We start from the raw sequence: 16,867 nt of genomic DNA, 5'->3' as shown, positions 1-16,867 counted from the left end.
TATATGCCTTTAAAAAAGACGTACTCCTTTTATTTAGAAAACGTAAACTACTTTACCATAGGCGTAGGAGCAAGGAAGGGTAGGGGTGGAGGGGGGTAGGTAGTGCACCCCTCTCTCCAATTTTGTGCTTGAAATAACAGTACAAAAAGGAAACATTTAGATGCACTGAATGTACTAATATAGGGATTTACTTGATGTGATGTATATTGCAAAGAAGGTGAAGGTTTTTATTTACACAAAATACTTGATATCACCAACATCATCAAACTAGTGTAACAGCTTATTAACTGCTGTAACTGCTAGCAGTAGGAGCAGTTAACTGCTGTAACTGTTAGCAGTAGGAGCAGTTGACTGCTCCTCCTGCTGGCAGTAGCAGCAGTTAACTGCTGTAACTGCTGGCAGTAGCAGCAGTTAACTGCTCACACTGCTGCTACTGCTGTACTGCCAACTTCACGCCGATCATAATTTTACATTTACAAACGCTTCAGACAGTAAAACAATATGACAGCATTTATCGCCACAGTTATCAATTTAGACAGACGATAATTTGTTCATGAAAATGAAAAATTAAATGAATTTCTAATGTCTGCAGACAGTACGGTAGTTCAGAAATTATCTTAGAAACGTATCGTTTCTAAGCGACAAGCTCTTTCACTATCAGTTATCGTTTTAAGAAACTTAATTATTGATCTGACGCGGAATTAAAAGTGACTTGATACCAAATAAAGTTGAAACACGGTATGTCGCAATCCAAGGTTGAAACACGGTATGTCGCAATCCAAGGTTGAAACACGGTATGTCGCAATCCAGGGTTGAAACACGGTATGTCGCAATCCAAGGTTGAAACACGGTATGTCGCAATCCAAGGTTGAAACACGGTATGTCGCAATCCAAGGTTGAAACACGGTATGTCGCAATCCAAGGGATAAAGCGTTTTACTTCGAGATAAACGAAATTTGACTTAAAATTATATTTTGCACGTGTATCGGGACAGGAGTTGAAAATGTCGTCGAGATAGCCGGAATTGTGAGGTTAGTGAGTTCGAGATACCGAAATTCAACTGTAAATCGTTATTTCTGAGAACTTGTGGCTTGACTGCACGCAAGGAAATTATTCCCAATAAAATCTGACAAATTTCAATGATTGAAAAAAAAAAAAAAATAAGTAAGAGAACGCCAAACCAAACCTTCTCGATATAGTGTAGCCTATAATTTGACGTGCTATTGATTGAAGTATGCAGTTGGACTGTAGTTAGCTCTTAGTATGACAATTTCATTGCAAAACTGCATTAAGACAGAATCTTTGTAAAAGAATAGGAGATTTCTTGTCGAGACAGAGTGATTGGATTTATTTAAGGTTTCCCAAGTTTTGATTTTAGTGGAAAATTAAGCAGTAAACGCGTGATATTATCACAGTGTACACAGCTCCTCTAAAATATGCGGGTTCTGTAAATAGGATGGGTTTTTTATCTTCCATATTCCATTTGTATTTACACATGTTTTTTTGTTTCATTATACTTTGGACAGTCATAGCTAATGTTTGTGAGACCACGTTTCCACAAAATATACAAAATAATTTATTTCTAAAGAGAATTTCAATTTTAGTTTATAAAGCACGTTAACGTACGATGACGTCAATATTTTTGTTGCCTCCAAGAAAGAGCGCTACTATATTTTATGTACATGTACTGTTTTATATTAAAAGCATATTAGAATAGCAAAATCGTGTTTTACTAAAATTAATACACACAAATCTGTTACACGTCCGCAGAATAATTATTCCGCGGACATGTACCCTATTTTCGTGCATTAATAAATTTAAAACACGGTTTTTCTAAACATTATTTCCTAATTAAAACATGGCATCTCATACGGCCCATATTTGGAAAAACATACGCCAAGAAATTAGAATCCATTTTATTGCGGATGCGCAGGCTGGTCTGGATCCATGTTGGCCGCAAACGCACTATGTTGGTTTTCTCATGGCGCGGCTCATATGTTGCTTTGTAGCCTAGTCTTCGGTACAAAATGCAAAATAACTGAAAAAGAAGTATTATATGCTACCGAAAAAGGTCAGAATTCAACAGTTTAGGAAAAGACATAGGGCTACCGACAGGATTAAAAAATAATTATGAAATAATACAGATGAGTGTAAGATAATTTGACAAAAATTATGAAACTGTTTTAACTTAGGCCCAAAACTGACAGGTTTCTAATAGAAGTCAGTTTAAATATTTATCATGTAATTTTTTTTTAAACTTAGTTTTAGACAATACATACATATGATTGATATATATGGCTGAAGTAATTTGGTAGGCAAGGTTTGACAAAGTCTGTTCATGAGAGGAAATGAAATAAGCTAAGATTTTAGATGAATGCATTATGTGCTGAATACACGACTGTCCTACATACACGAATGTTTGAGGTGTTAATGTACCTTTTTAGGTATGTCATGAAGATGTTTTAGCTCGTGATAGAATAGGATCTGTTTAAGTTCTACTATATAACATATACTTTTATCACATGTTTGACGACACGTGAGTGTAATAAAGCCATTAAATAAAAATGATAATACACTAGTGTAATAAAGGTTTGACGTCGACGTCGTTTATAGTGTAGGAAACGTTGGTCAAATTGACTTGTCTATATAGTAAAAGAAAGTAGAAATTTTGATGTTTCGACAGGAAAGGCTAACATGTGACCAAAAGAATATTACATTTGTGACTTTCCTTATTGAATTTATTAAACTCGTTGAATAAAATTGATGAAATGCTCGGCAGAGCCTCGCATTTTATTATTTTATTCAACTCGTTTAATAAATTCAGTATGAAAAGACGCTCATGTAATATCCTCTATGAAAACTCTCTAAGAGGAGATGCACTAGTACAAGAATCAAAGAATAAATCTTTTGTATACCGACTGTCAGATTACATAATATTTCAGTGACATGGACATGCTACTGTTCCTACTCCACCATCATTAGCCTTCGCTAGGTTTTGAAAAGGACCGCAGCTTTTATAAATTGCTGAAGTATACTGAATACATTAAGAAATACTTTGTATTTTTTCATGATTAAAATTTGTTTGACATTTTCTTGACAGATTTAATGACATGATTTTATTATTTATTTTCAAGCATGCGAATAGTAGCCACCGTGAGTGAATAGTCAGTGCCTGCTTTGAAACACACTCCTGTCCCAGTACTGCAGGTTCGAAACCTCGTCAAGAGACGTAGAACTCTTTCATCAGAGAAAGCCACCCTGGAAGGTAATTGTTGTGCCGAGATGTCTTCCATGCCTGAACAAAAGTGCCCGCAGAGGCACATATGGTAATGTACAGTTTCTTGCTGAGGCACTATGGCCAAAATACAGGCGCTAGCATCTCTTACTTGCCATTTTACATAGATGTTAATAAAGCAACTCTCAACCTTTCATGCTATCAGGCCTACACACTGGGCACGTTTAAGAACCTGACTGCCTTTTCGCAAAGAGTTATGTTAGATAAGCCGGGCTGTATCTAAAAGTTTTTTTCTGCTCCAGGGGATTTCTCTCATTCCGTCCCTCTGATTTGTCTGTACTTGTGGAGGATGAATTTGGTACCCGGAGTGGCTGTCTTTGTATGTACAGCGCCTTTGAACGTGATCGTCATGAGAAGGGCACCACGAAAATCTGCTATAATGTCTTTGAAAAACCACAACTTCCTGACACCATCTATCATGTTTATGAAAAATCTAGAAAATGTATAACTAAGTCGAAAATAATGCGACCAGACTATTAACACATCACAAATAAATATTATTCTCGCGCGTTACTTTTTTCGGAATACTTTTCTTATAGAAACATATTATTACATACGTAACTAATACTCTTTACATGTCTAATTGCTTTGACACAAATTTTAATATGAGCCGCACCATGAGAAAACCAACATAGTGCATTTGCGACCAGCATGGATCCAGACCGGTCAGGATTCATACTGTTCGCGTTCAAACCCTATCGCAATTAGAGAAACCGTTAGCGAACAGTATGGATCCTGACTAGACTGCGCGGATGTGCAGGCTGGTCTGGATCCATGCTGGTCGTAAATGCACTATGTTGGTTTTGTCATGGCGCGGCCCAAATGGTAATATTTAAATAATCTTTATTGTAATTGTAACTATTAAATTATGAAAAAAACTTCATTTCTGAGAAGAAACTGACTGGGACATGCCATAATCTAAATTGGTTTCCTGTCCTATTGCCGTTCCCTTTCAAATTGACTGTCCATTACACAGATGGCCAGTTTATCATTTCCTAACAGTCTAACCATTATATACCCCGTAAGCCTGTGTAATATGTTCAAAATAATGAAAAATTTACTGGATAACATTTTACACGGAATATATCATTTTAGAAAGACAGTAATTTATATCTATAATATGATGAAAAAAATATCTTATGCCTGCATACAATAATTCAGAATTTATCTTCAAAATATAATTACATGGTATAATGTTTCTGCTAGACAAGCTCTTTCATAGTCAGTATTCTATAATTTCGTTACTTAATTACTGATCCGATCAAAATTTATCTGACGGAGAATTAAAAGTGACTTCATTTCAAATGACACGTAATTATTGTGGAGAATTTGTGTCGTGACTGCACGCACGTACGATCAAGGATTGGAAAATAAGTAAGATATACATCAAATGATTACGTCAAAAATCCTCGATATGGTATAGAATATAATATTCTTTATCTGCAGCTGCTGCTTGCAATTTGACGTGTTATTGACTGAAGTATCCAGTTGGACCACTATTAAGCTCTTAGAACGACAATTTCATTACCGAACTGCATTAAGACAGCAACGGTTGTAACATCCAGGAGATTTCTTGTCAAAATAGAGCGGATTTATGTAAGGTTTTCCCTAGTTTCGATTCTAATGGAAAATTTATCAGTGAAAGCGTGACTTTATCACAAAACATTTACGCAGTTTTTTTTTTTAAAGATTTGTGAGTTCCATAAATATGAATTCATAACTTCATTTTCCACATTTTATTTGTATTTACAAATATATATTTATAATGTACAGTCATAGGCCTATGAGAAAAACTGGTCTATTTTTAATTATCAAGTGAAAAATTGTGCTGTTGAGGATAAATTGACTAACAATCCGTCATTTCCTAGTTTCTTTCTGCATGATTAACTTTAATTATCTGTTTTACAAGGTAGTAAACGTTCGTTTATTGATGATTGTTCATTAAGTGAAGTGCATTTTCCTATTTTTATATGAATAAACAAAATCTGTCAATGGCCATGCATGTAACTATTTCGTTAAAGTTGGGCAGTAAAATGTTTAATATTTGTCTGTGATATCGGGTCATTCAGGATAGATATGTAAATGAATGTGATTTGGTTCTGAGTAAGTTAATTTCAATTTTCATGACATTCTGATTATTATTTGATCTAATTATTTACTTTACCTGCCCTTCCCCCACCTCCATCCCCTCACTTGCCATCGCAAGATATGCACTATTCTTTCATGTTAGGAAATCATCTTAAGTATGTCGATTGTACCTACCCAGGTTACTTGTCAGCGATCTTTCTACACTATTTACAGGGTTTAAAGTTTTGCTTCCAATCAATTCTGTAACAGATATGTATCGTGTTGAAACCTCACACAATGCCCCTAGTCATCAAACTTAATGAAATATCTAATTTAGATAACTCTTGATTGACTTTATTGTAAATTATTGTCCCTTTCGACTTAGAAAAATTGGGTTAAGATAAACCGTGGCTTTTTCAGTAAAAAGTTCACGTATTGAATTGAACCTTTCCACAACAAATCTACTGGTATAACTAGTTAGATATCTATTTCAAGATTAAATTTAATGTAAATTATGTAACCTTTCCCAATTATGCGTGTAACTTACTGTCGAGTTACATCTCAATTACATCTACATATTTTTAGACTGCAAGGCATGTATTTACATTTACATGAACAAGTTAGAGAACTCTGAAATTAATTCAAATTACGTCCCTTCTTTGGCTGAAGTTTTGCATGCAATAATACAAGTCTTAATTTTAATATGATAACTTGTCTATAATGAAAGTTTCATCCTTTGTCCCACTTCTTAAAAACTGTGGAATAGAATAGCGCGATGTCTCAGCGCACTCAACCAATGTGTCCACAAATACAAGGGTTTCCCACTGCAGCGTTGATTAACTTATCTCTAAAACTGTATCAGTAATTTCTTAACTTGCTGTACTAGAACTATATTGCGTTAACTAAATATGTGGAAAAGGGAGGTGGGGATACATTAGTTTGTACTGTGCAGTCATTGGCAATGAAACTTCTGTCTGCATTTTGTTACTAAACACACCTAAGTATTAGGCTTACTGAATCTATTGTATATCTTCTTTCTATACATTTTGTATTTTATAACTTTTATAGCAATCAAGATAAAATGCATGTAAGCACATGCTTTAAAACTTTTTGTCATCTGGCCCCGTGTTCACAAAACATTTTCAATCTCAGCTGAGTTTGATAATGAAACTTAATTTCTTATTTATATCAAAATAGCATGTTTAACACAAAATTTTAAGTTAATAATTATTTTAAAGTGATTATTCGGTATTGATGGTCAGTCTCATTTGAAATTTAAGCTTGAAGTTTTAGTAAAACTGATATTAAAATTTCAAACTCAAACTCAGCTGAGATCGAAAAATGTTTTGTGAACACGGGGCCTGAGCATAATATTCTGCTTTTTACCATTATGTATTGTACAGTTATACAACAGATTTCCTTTAATTGTACAAATCTTGTCTGATACTTCTGATAAACTCCATTGTTAAGTGAGAAAACAAGTTTAAAACAATATGTTGCAATATAGTGTTTAATGGAAAAGACTCAATATAAATGCAAACAAGCTATTTTCTTACTTAGATTATAATGTTTCTTTTGTAACTTTTTCTCAGAGTTTTACCAAATTTTGTCTGTAGCTTCTTCTTTCTATAAGGAAGCTCAGTAGATTTGTTATCGGTGAAATAAAGTGTTGCTATTAAGTTTATTTCTTTTGAATATTTATTATAAATCAGGTTTTCTTTTCAGGTACAAACAGTTCTGTATTGGATAGTCTACAACAAATAACCATGGGGAACTTTGGTGGTCATGCTCTCCCAGGATCGTTCTTTATTGTGTTTGCTCTCTGGTGGTCCATCCAGATGTTCCATCGCTATTACAAGGCAAAGAAGAGAAATTCCAAATTCACCTCGTCGGTTATATTTAAATGTTCTTGCCTGTGTGGAAAATTGAAGAATTTGCCAGTTGAAGCTTACTTAAAGCTGATATTGGTATCAGTAGGCTTTTCTCTTGAAATTTACACGGGATTTTCCAAAGAGTGGCATTTTGTTAATCTAGGAAATGGGCAACATGCGACTATGTATTTATTCTTTGGATTCACAGGTGTTGTAGATATATTGATGTATTATAAATGTCCGTTACCTCCAAAAATGGACTATATTGCAATGATTATGGCAGTAACCTGTGAATTCGTACTTTTTAAATTCCATCTATACGGACGGACAGATTTAGATGTTCTTCTACACACACTGTTGATATATGCAGTTGTAGGGTCAATTATTGCTGTTGTTCTTGAAATGAAGTATAGAAACAGTTTACCATGTGCTCTTGCGCGATCATATATGACACTTTTACAGGGTACCTGGTTTTGGCAGGTGGGTTGGATATTATATCCGCCGTTTAAGAGTTCATTTCATTGGGATGAGGAAGATCATGACCAAATGATGATAGCGGCTATGATATTTGCGTGGCATGCGGCTATAGACATGCTTGTCGTTCTCGGAATTGGTGGTATTGTAGCAGCATTTCATCGTAAATTTGGCTCATATATGGAAGAGGAAGGGATAGAAGCGAAACGCCTTATACACACTTCAAATAATGGTGACACAGTTGTACAATTGGACGATGATGTCAGTGAGAGTGATATAGAGTTTGAAAAGTCGACTGGAAGTTAATTGAACTAAAACCACACTAGGAATTGGCTTCGCCTTAGCTAGAACTGAATCATATAAGATTTACATGACTTTATGTCTGATTATCCAAAACATGAAAACAGTAAACACTTGGTAAATTAATTTTAGTGAGAAACCTTAACTAAATGTGAGATCCATTTCACATACCGTTTGGGTCTACAGGTGACAAACTTTGCAAGACGATTGCCAGTTGTCAACAGATGACCCCTAGAGTTTGGAGATCAGTAGGTAAAAGTCACATGACTTTTGAGACTAAAATGATTCCGCTCATTGACTTGAGAACAATTAGACCTGCAATGGTTGTAATATGATTGGTCAAATAGTTTGGAAGTTAGTAGGTCAGAGGTGAAGATCACTTGTCTAACAAATGAAGAAGTAATTAAACTTAGTAAGATAATTGTCTGTGGTCAATAGCTTACTTATTGTTTTAAGGGTCAGTAGGTTAAAAATAACGGTCACATGACTTTCATATTAAAAACGATTTTTATTAGAAAAGTGGATAACGCATTGGTCTATAGTCGATATCATGGAGTCATACGGTAACAGTATACCCGACACTGAAACTTGTACGACTGGCCATAATAGGGGCATGTGTTTTGCTTTTTTTCATTTGTAGACAGCTTGTTTTTTTGGGTACTTTTTATGAGGCGCAAAGAAAAATGATTAATGAAATAGCACAGCAAATATAATATGTTATTATTGAGTAAAATATATCGCCATGAAATGTTTTTATAAAACGCATTATCCTTATGGAAGAGTCTTCGACTTTGTGTCTTTTAAAATCTTTTGTTTGGCCTTTTCTGTCATTTGACTATTTAATGAGAGATTGAACTACATGGTAACTTGTGGGGGTAGTATAATATATACTACAAAAATTACCTTTTTTGTTGGTAATTTATACTTTTAGAGAATGTTAATGTGAGACATTCTTGTCCTTTCAAAAATTATATATTAGTTGATCATCAAATCGAGCCATAAAGGTTTTATCTGACAGCTAAAATCCATTTATAAAATGGTGTAAACTTGTACTGTAAACAAATTAGATAAGTACATGAGATACAGATCTCGACGTTTAAAAATGTTATTTGACTAGGATGACGTTTTCAACAAGTATGTCTGAACATAAGGAAAGTGAGATGATAGTACACCTCAGCCTTTAGGGTTCGAACTTCCACAGTGTATGTCTCCCCTTCTACAAAATAGTGTGAACTGTGAGTTTGAAATTCAAATCAAAACATTTTTTCGTTTACTTAAATCTAGTTATTTGAATTTCATCAGTAGGTACTTCTTTCTTCGAGGCCTTTCCATGTTTCAGTAAAGCAATTGCCAGTTTTTCTCTGAGATTTATTTTTAGTAAAAACAGTACAACTTTTATTCTTAACAGTCTTTTTTAAGATAATAATAGCCTCTTCATAAACAATGTTTCGTACTTGCTTTCCTTTAACATTGTGCAAGACTAGTGGAGTGAAAAACTTTATTACAAGGACCTAAAATTTCCGTTTTATTTTTGTTAAGATATATAATGGTATAAGAAAATATAGTTTAGATATATGATATTACAAGAAATTATGAGATCAATGCATATTTTGCCAGAGTCCAGCTATTTCGTTATGAATTATAACTGTATTGATCTAAAGCATCAGATGGTTCTTTTATTTTAATCATTACTTGGAGATAAGTCGATTTACATACAATTGCTCAGTCTATTATGTTCAAATTTCATGTCATTAAAAGGGCTGAAAACATTTCAAGCTGATTAAAAAGGAAATTATATACAGGAATTAATAATACAGCTGTTATTATATATCATGAAGTAAACAACAGCTTCATGGCATTCTGCGTTCAATTGATAATTACTTTTCGGATGATTTCTAACAGCTGTTAAAGATAGGAGTGTTTGTCTGTTTACTCTCGGTTATTTAAAGACTGAATACAACATGCAATTTTTATATGTCATCTACGTAATTGTCTACTATTTATGGAAAAAAAGGTATTTAATCAATAGATAAGATGGTTTGCTATTTACAGTTTTAATAGATGGGAATTTATTTCATCATACAAACCACTTTGGTGAGTTTTTGTAAAAATAAACATTTTACTTGGAAATGCGTTAGTTTATAGTTTCGCATATATACTACGAGAAAATCTAAAGGGGAAAAAGTAATAGACGAACAGTTACTGTTAAAATCTTTCTTCTCCAGAAGAAGATGCTTGTTATGTGACCTTTCATTAAGTGACTGCTTAGTGAACAATACAAGTGGTTTATTTTTTTCAGCAACTTCATATCAATACGTTTTCGTTTCTTATTGTATAACAAACATATCTCTTATTTTAACTTAATTTCAGGGCCAGTAACAAAGATTATCTAGGAAGTTCGCCATAAAGATTAATGACTACAGAGTTTGCAAGTTGATAAACGTAAAAATGTGACTTGTTCGTTTAGGCAAAGTAAAGCCAAACCCCTTTTAGCTTTGATTTTAGATAATTTTAATTTGTTTGAAAACAAAACTGTATGTGTTTTAGTTCGAGTCAAATATATTGAAAAATCCAACTATAGCATGAATAAAACTACAAAGTGAACGTTTGATGTTACTTGAAACAAAAGTCTTGGATTTAGTTTAAATGTCCAAATTTTGTGTTTTAGAACGTTGTTAGAAAGGTCTCTGTAGAATTGACTGTGATTCCGTTTATAATTGATTCTCGGATACTTCGTGTGAATTCTCTCTTTACAGCTCGATATATTGCCTTTATCATCTATATCATCTCATGGTACAATTATAGATGATATTGTATTGAGGACAGTTTTGTTTTAAATGTATTGTTATTTTCTGTTTGAGTTGGTGTTATTATATTGCTATATATTGAATGATAATTTATTCAACATGCTGCTTTTTAAAATTTTGTTTGACACTCCAAGTTGAATGATAAGGGTGTTTCATTGTTAATCCTGAAAGTCAACCTGTATCATGTAGCAAAACATAACAAAATGCCAAACTTGAATTTATTACTAGTATGACTTTCCAAGTTGAATGATATTTTTTCCATTGTTAATCTTGAATGTCAATCAGTATCATGTAGCATAATATAAAAAATGTCATCTTGATTAAGCGGCTATATCAACTTTCCATTTGCTATAATATGTAAAGGAGATACGTGTACACATTTGAAATTTCCTAGACAAATAATATCCAATAATAAGTTTCTGCTAAAATTGTCCAGTTATTTAATAGTGCAGTTCACTATACGTAATTGTATATGGTTTTGAACACCAAAAAATAGAGTGTTCAAGTGTTTTATAAATATCTTTTGAAAAGTCTATTTAAACCCTTGGCCAGTTAAATATAAAGACCCCAATAAAATCGTCTACATTATGTTGCGCGTGTTGAAAAAAAATCTGCAGATCCTTTGGAGGCATAGAACACTACCAAGTTACATAATAGCAGACTGGGTTTGATTGAGTCTATTGATGAGAGGTAATGAAATATGCAACACTCCTCACACCCCGACCGCATCGGTTTAACCCTTATCATACTGGACACGATTTATTCTGCCTTTGCGACCAGTGTAGATCTTGATCAGCCTGCACATCCGTGCAGTCTGATCAAGATCTGCACTGTTCGCCGTTCAGTCAATATGTTTTTGGTAAGCACCCCTTTAAACAGTTAATGGTAGTGTCCAAATTGAAAGATGGGCAAGTTCATTATAGAAATTTAGCAGGGTATGGGTTAAGCAGAATTCTATATAGTAAAGCATTCTTCAGAATGTATGTTGCAACTGAAATTTAGGTTGGTACAACTTTGATATTGTATTATTATTCACTTATTTTTTCATTAATGCTCAAAAAGCTTTTATTAGTCAAACAAGCAAAACAATATTTATAAATCTTGCAATATATATCAAAAAATGTATCTAGAAACTGTTTTGCTATCTCGTTATCTTGACAAGATATTTTAGACAGACTTTTGTGACTTTATAATTTATTTTCAATAATGTAATGACTTATTAGTCCCCTACTGGTTGAAAACCAGTTTCGGAGACTATAGGAATGCGCTTTTCCGTCCGTCCGTCATTCCGTCCGTCCGTCCGCAATTTCGTGTCCGGTCCATAACTCTGTCATTCATTAAGGGCTTTTAATATTACTTGGCAAAAATGTTCCCTATGATGAGATGACGTGTCGTGCGCAAAACCCGGACCCTTGGCTCAAAGGTCAAGGTCACAATTGGAAGTCAAAGGTCAACAGGGCTTTTTTCCTGTCCGGTCCATGACTCTGCCATCCATGAAGGGATTTTAATATAACTTGGCACAAATGTACCTCATAATAAGACGTGTCATGCACAACTTCCAGACCCCTAGCTCAGATGTCAAGGTCACACTTGGCAGTCAAATGTTAACATGACATGAACAAGGTCTGTTTCGTGTCCGGTCCATAACTCTGTCATTCATCAAGCATTTCAATATTACTTGGTACAAATGTACCTTATAATAAGACGATGTGTCATACACAACTTTCAGACCCCTAGTTCAAAGGTCAAGGTCACACTTGGCATTCACATGTTAACATAGCATGAACAGGGCTTTTTTCCCTGTCCGATCCATAAATCTGCCATCCATGAAGGGATTTTAATATTACTTGGCACAAATGTACCTTATAATAAGACGATGTGTCATGCACAACTTTCAGACCCCTAGTTCAAAGGTTAAGGTCATACATGGCGGCTAGTTTAATAATAGGACCTATAAACGACGTGTCATGCACAAAACCCGGACCCCTGGCTTAAAGGTCAAGGTCACAATTGTGTCATGCACAACTTTCAGACCCCTAGCTCAAATGTCAAGGTCACCCTTGGCAGTCAAATGTTAACATAGCATGAACAGGGCTTTTTTCCTGTCCGATTCATAAATCTGCCATCCATGAAAGGATTTTAACATTACTTGGCACAAATGTACCTTATAAAAAGACGATGTGTCATACACAACTTTCAGACCCCTAGTTCAAAGGTCAAGGTCACACTTGGCATTCAAATGTTAACATGGCATGAACAGGGTCTGTTTCGTGTCAGGTATAGAACTCTGTCATACACCCAGAACCCTAGCTTAAAGGTCTAGATCACACTTGGAGATCAAAGGTCAATAGGACTTTTTTTCTGTCCCGTCAATAACTTTGTCATGCAAAACAGGATTTAAATATCAGTTGTCGCAAATACACTGTATTTCCCTGGATGAGACACACGTGGAGGTCAAAGGTCAAAAGGGCTTTTTTTCCTGTCCAGACTGTAACTCAACAATCCTTAAAGGAATTTTAATATTACTTGGCACAAATATTCACCACCATAAGACGGAGTGTCACATGCGCAAGAATCAGGTCCCTAGGTCTAAGGTCAAGGTCACACTTAGAGACCAAAGGTCAGATACAAGAATGACTTTGTCCGGAGCTTTTCTTGTTCATGCATGAAGGGATTTTGATGTAACTTGGCAGAAATGTTCACCACCATGAGCCACCCTTGTATTTAGATTGACTTCCTTTTAGATTGACTTCCTTTTGTTTTACTATAAATAGCTTATATTGTAACTTTTTTATTACTGGCCGTAGGGTAATTGAGACCACTTTTCTGTGGTACAATATGCATGTTATATCCAATTTTTAGGTGTATTTTGACCTATCTCTACCTGGTAAAAAGTTTTGTGCGGACTTATATTATATAGATTATTTTTAGAATTGACTCCCTTTGTTGTTACTATAAATAACTTATATTATAACATTTTTATTATTGGCCAAAAATCCATATGAAAATACAGGTGCTAGTGTAAAGATCTTTGCTATGACGGGCGTATATTGGGACATTCTGGCTCTCTTGTTTATGTCTATAGATGTTATGAAACAATCAACAACTGTAGGATTTTGTATATGCAAATTTTAATCCAAGTGTTTTGTTATAACATATTGTATATATAGTATAATATTGTTTATACATCATTGACAGATATCAGTTCATTATGTTATACTGCAGTAGAGAAAATTAGGTGCCTTCCAGTAGAGGACTTTGTATTGCATGGCAATACTTCATTCACTTGTTTATCTTGGAGTTTTACTGAGGAAGAATGTGTAAAATTTGGGATTTTTGCACCTTTGCTTTGCTACATGCCGTACAACACAATCATCGTAAAAAAGAACAAATCATAACAAAATTATTAAAACTTCAATAAAGGAAGTATTCAAAGTTTCAAAGTTTATTTCATTCAACTCTCAGTTTGTACGCACATACAAAAACATGAGACAAATACATTCATATAACTAAGACATTATATACATAAGGGCAACAATAAAAACTAGACCTGCTTTATCCAAAAACTACAGAATATAGTACACTATATCAAACAAAGTACAGCAACCGAATGTTTTGTTTTTGTTTTGTTCATTTTTATTTGTTTACGCTGCGCTGCGTAGTTATGGTCGTTTCCAGCCAAACTAATCAATCGTAAGCCCAGCGAAGTTTGAATTTTGAGACCTGTTGCCAGGATGTATTCCAAATCATAATTGTACTGTATATAGAAAGGGGCCTTAATTCAAAGCCCGGATGTTATTTTTAGAACATGTCTAGGTATTGGTGGAAGTATTTTTTTTCTTTTTTATTGTTTTAAGATGTTACTTTCCGATCAAATTTGTCAAAAGTTACAAAAGTTTTAATAAATGTTCAAAATGTTTTGATGTTGTTTACTGAATGTTATAAAGTACAAAATCATCTATAAGACCCGCGGCTCCCCTCCTGACTTACACACGAAACATTCAAGGTACAACTGCCACGGCCATGAACTGCCTACCAAAGGGGTCCGGCACATGAGAGGATTAAGTTTAATGACTTATTTTTGAGTCCTAGAGCCATAATTATGAAAAAAATCATACTAATATAACTACTCCCTAGACAAGGGTTTTTACCCCGCAGAAGCTATGTTTTCAACTACTTTCTTTACATGGCCATGAAAAAAATATTATCAGATATTTTCCTATTCAAACATTGCATTCAGTTATTCAAATGAATCAACTTTTAAAATTACCTCAACATATTTTCATATATTTATCTGTTTTTCGACAATTCGACATCGTACCGAACAATACTAACAGTGAATCCGAGGTCTAACAACATCGCGTAACAACGAATAAAGATATAAGCAGCCAGTAAAATCAACGTTCTGTACCATTCGCGAACAAAACAACCATAGCAATATGAGTTTTAATTAAAAACTACAAACTAACCGCCAAAGTTGTATTTTCATAGCACCAACATCGGCCATAATCCTTGTTTCAAACTTTTTTCTTTCTAAAATATCTAACCGCTACCATTTTGCTTCGTACGTCATATGTTTGCACATACGCGCTCTGATTGGCTCACTATTTTTACCTGACCAATCGGCGACTTAATTGTACTATGGGTTTTTCCAGAGTCGCGTGATTTGTAATTGACAGCTACTTTGATCGAATAAAAATAATAATGTGTTGGAGACAACCTTGGCTTTACAGGAATTGAACTTTGCCGGTTAGATTATTGTTTTTATTCACCATTTGTATTGCAATGGTTGCTTTGTCCGCGGAAGGTCTAGAATGTTGTCTTTACTGACTGCGTATAGCTTGATATGTTGTTACGCGATGTTGTTAGACTTCGCATTCGCTCTGTGTTTTGTGCGGTACGATGTCGAATTGTCGAAAAACAGATAAATATATGAAAATATGTTGAGGTAATTTTAAAAGTTGATTCATTTGAATAACTGAATGCAATGTTTGAATGGGAAAATATCTGATAATACTTTTTTCATGGCCATGTAAAGAAAGTAGTTGAAAACATAGCTTCTGCGGGGTAAAAACCCTTGTCTAGGGAGTAGTTATATTAGTATGATTTTTTTCATAATTATGGCTCTAGGACTCAAAAATAAGTCATTAAACTTAATCCTCTCATGTGCCGGACCCCTTTGCTGCCTACACTCTGCTTTTTATTAAGAACCGTGGAGCTTTCACTTTTTCTATTTTAATAATGTAATAGAATTAAAAGCAAATATTAATTTAAAACTACGAAATCATATATCAACTTAAAAACCGCATACATTATTTACGTTCGCGGTGTCACCAATGTTTACAAGTGTATACTCGATATCATTGGTTATTGAGTTTTTAAAAGCTCGTTTATATACCCACCCGCCGCGCTAAGCAGGTCATATCGGAAAATCATACAGCTAAAAGATCTGCCAAAAACATTTTACTCCATGTTTTTAAATTACTGCAGATTTTTTCATTATTTAAGATTTTTCTATTCTGTTTTTTCTTTTTTTACATTTTCCGGTCCAAAGTCTGAATTTTATGCCCATATTATGTTATATTTATTTTCTTATAAAGCGAACGTTTTTAAGATCGCGCTGTATGAAATTTTACAGGTAATGTTATGAAAATTCGACCGCTTTTATAGAATTTTGCCTACATTTCTGTTAAGATCTTATTATCACTGGGGGAGCATTGTTTTTGCCCTGTCCGTCCGTCACACTTCATTTCCGATCAATAACTGGAGAACCATTTAACCTAGAACCTTCAAACTTCATAGGGTGGCAGGGCTTATGGAGTAGACGACCCATATAGTTTTGGGGGTCACTTCATCAAAGGTCAAGGTCACAGCTAGGGGCCTGAACATGGAAAACCATTTCTGATAAATAACTTAAGAACCACTTGACCCAGAATGTTGAAACTTCATAGGTTGATTGAACATGCAGAGTTGATGATCTCTATTGATTTTGGGGTTAGTCTGTTAAAGGTCAAGGTCACAGGGGCCTGAACATGGAAAACCATTTCCGATCA

General features: G+C 34.3%; 1 protein-coding gene across 3 annotated transcripts; it reads left to right on the top strand.

The window, feature by feature from the left end:
* Positions 1–4,746: 4,746 nt before the first annotated feature.
* Positions 4,747–8,433, top strand: LOC123552030 (transmembrane protein 45B-like). Of its 3 annotated transcripts, none has more exons than XM_045341409.2 (2): positions 4,747–4,891; positions 7,088–8,433. In XM_045341409.2, the coding sequence occupies exon 2, from the start codon at positions 7,129–7,131 to the stop codon at positions 8,011–8,013; it is 885 nt and encodes a 294-aa protein (XP_045197344.2). In that variant the 5' UTR covers positions 4,747–4,891; positions 7,088–7,128; the 3' UTR covers positions 8,014–8,433. The 3 variants fall into 3 exon arrangements, with proteins under 3 accessions (XP_045197344.2, XP_045197346.2, XP_045197345.2); XM_045341411.2 differs by lacking the exon at positions 4,747–4,891 and adding an exon at positions 5,114–5,204; XM_045341410.2 differs by lacking the exon at positions 4,747–4,891 and adding an exon at positions 5,250–5,398.
* Positions 8,434–16,867: the final 8,434 nt, after the last annotated feature.

Source organism: Mercenaria mercenaria, chromosome 4, assembly GCF_021730395.1.
Source record: "Mercenaria mercenaria strain notata chromosome 4, MADL_Memer_1, whole genome shotgun sequence".
NCBI classification, from domain to species: Eukaryota; Metazoa; Mollusca; class Bivalvia; order Venerida; family Veneridae; genus Mercenaria; species Mercenaria mercenaria.
This window is presented reverse-complemented; position numbering and strand designations above follow the sequence as displayed.

Bases quoted from the DNA above. Each gene is read 5' to 3' on its own strand.
- LOC123552030 (XM_045341409.2), top strand. From the start codon at position 7,129: ATGGGGAACTTTGGTGGTCATGCTCTCCCAGGATCGTTCTTTATTGTG.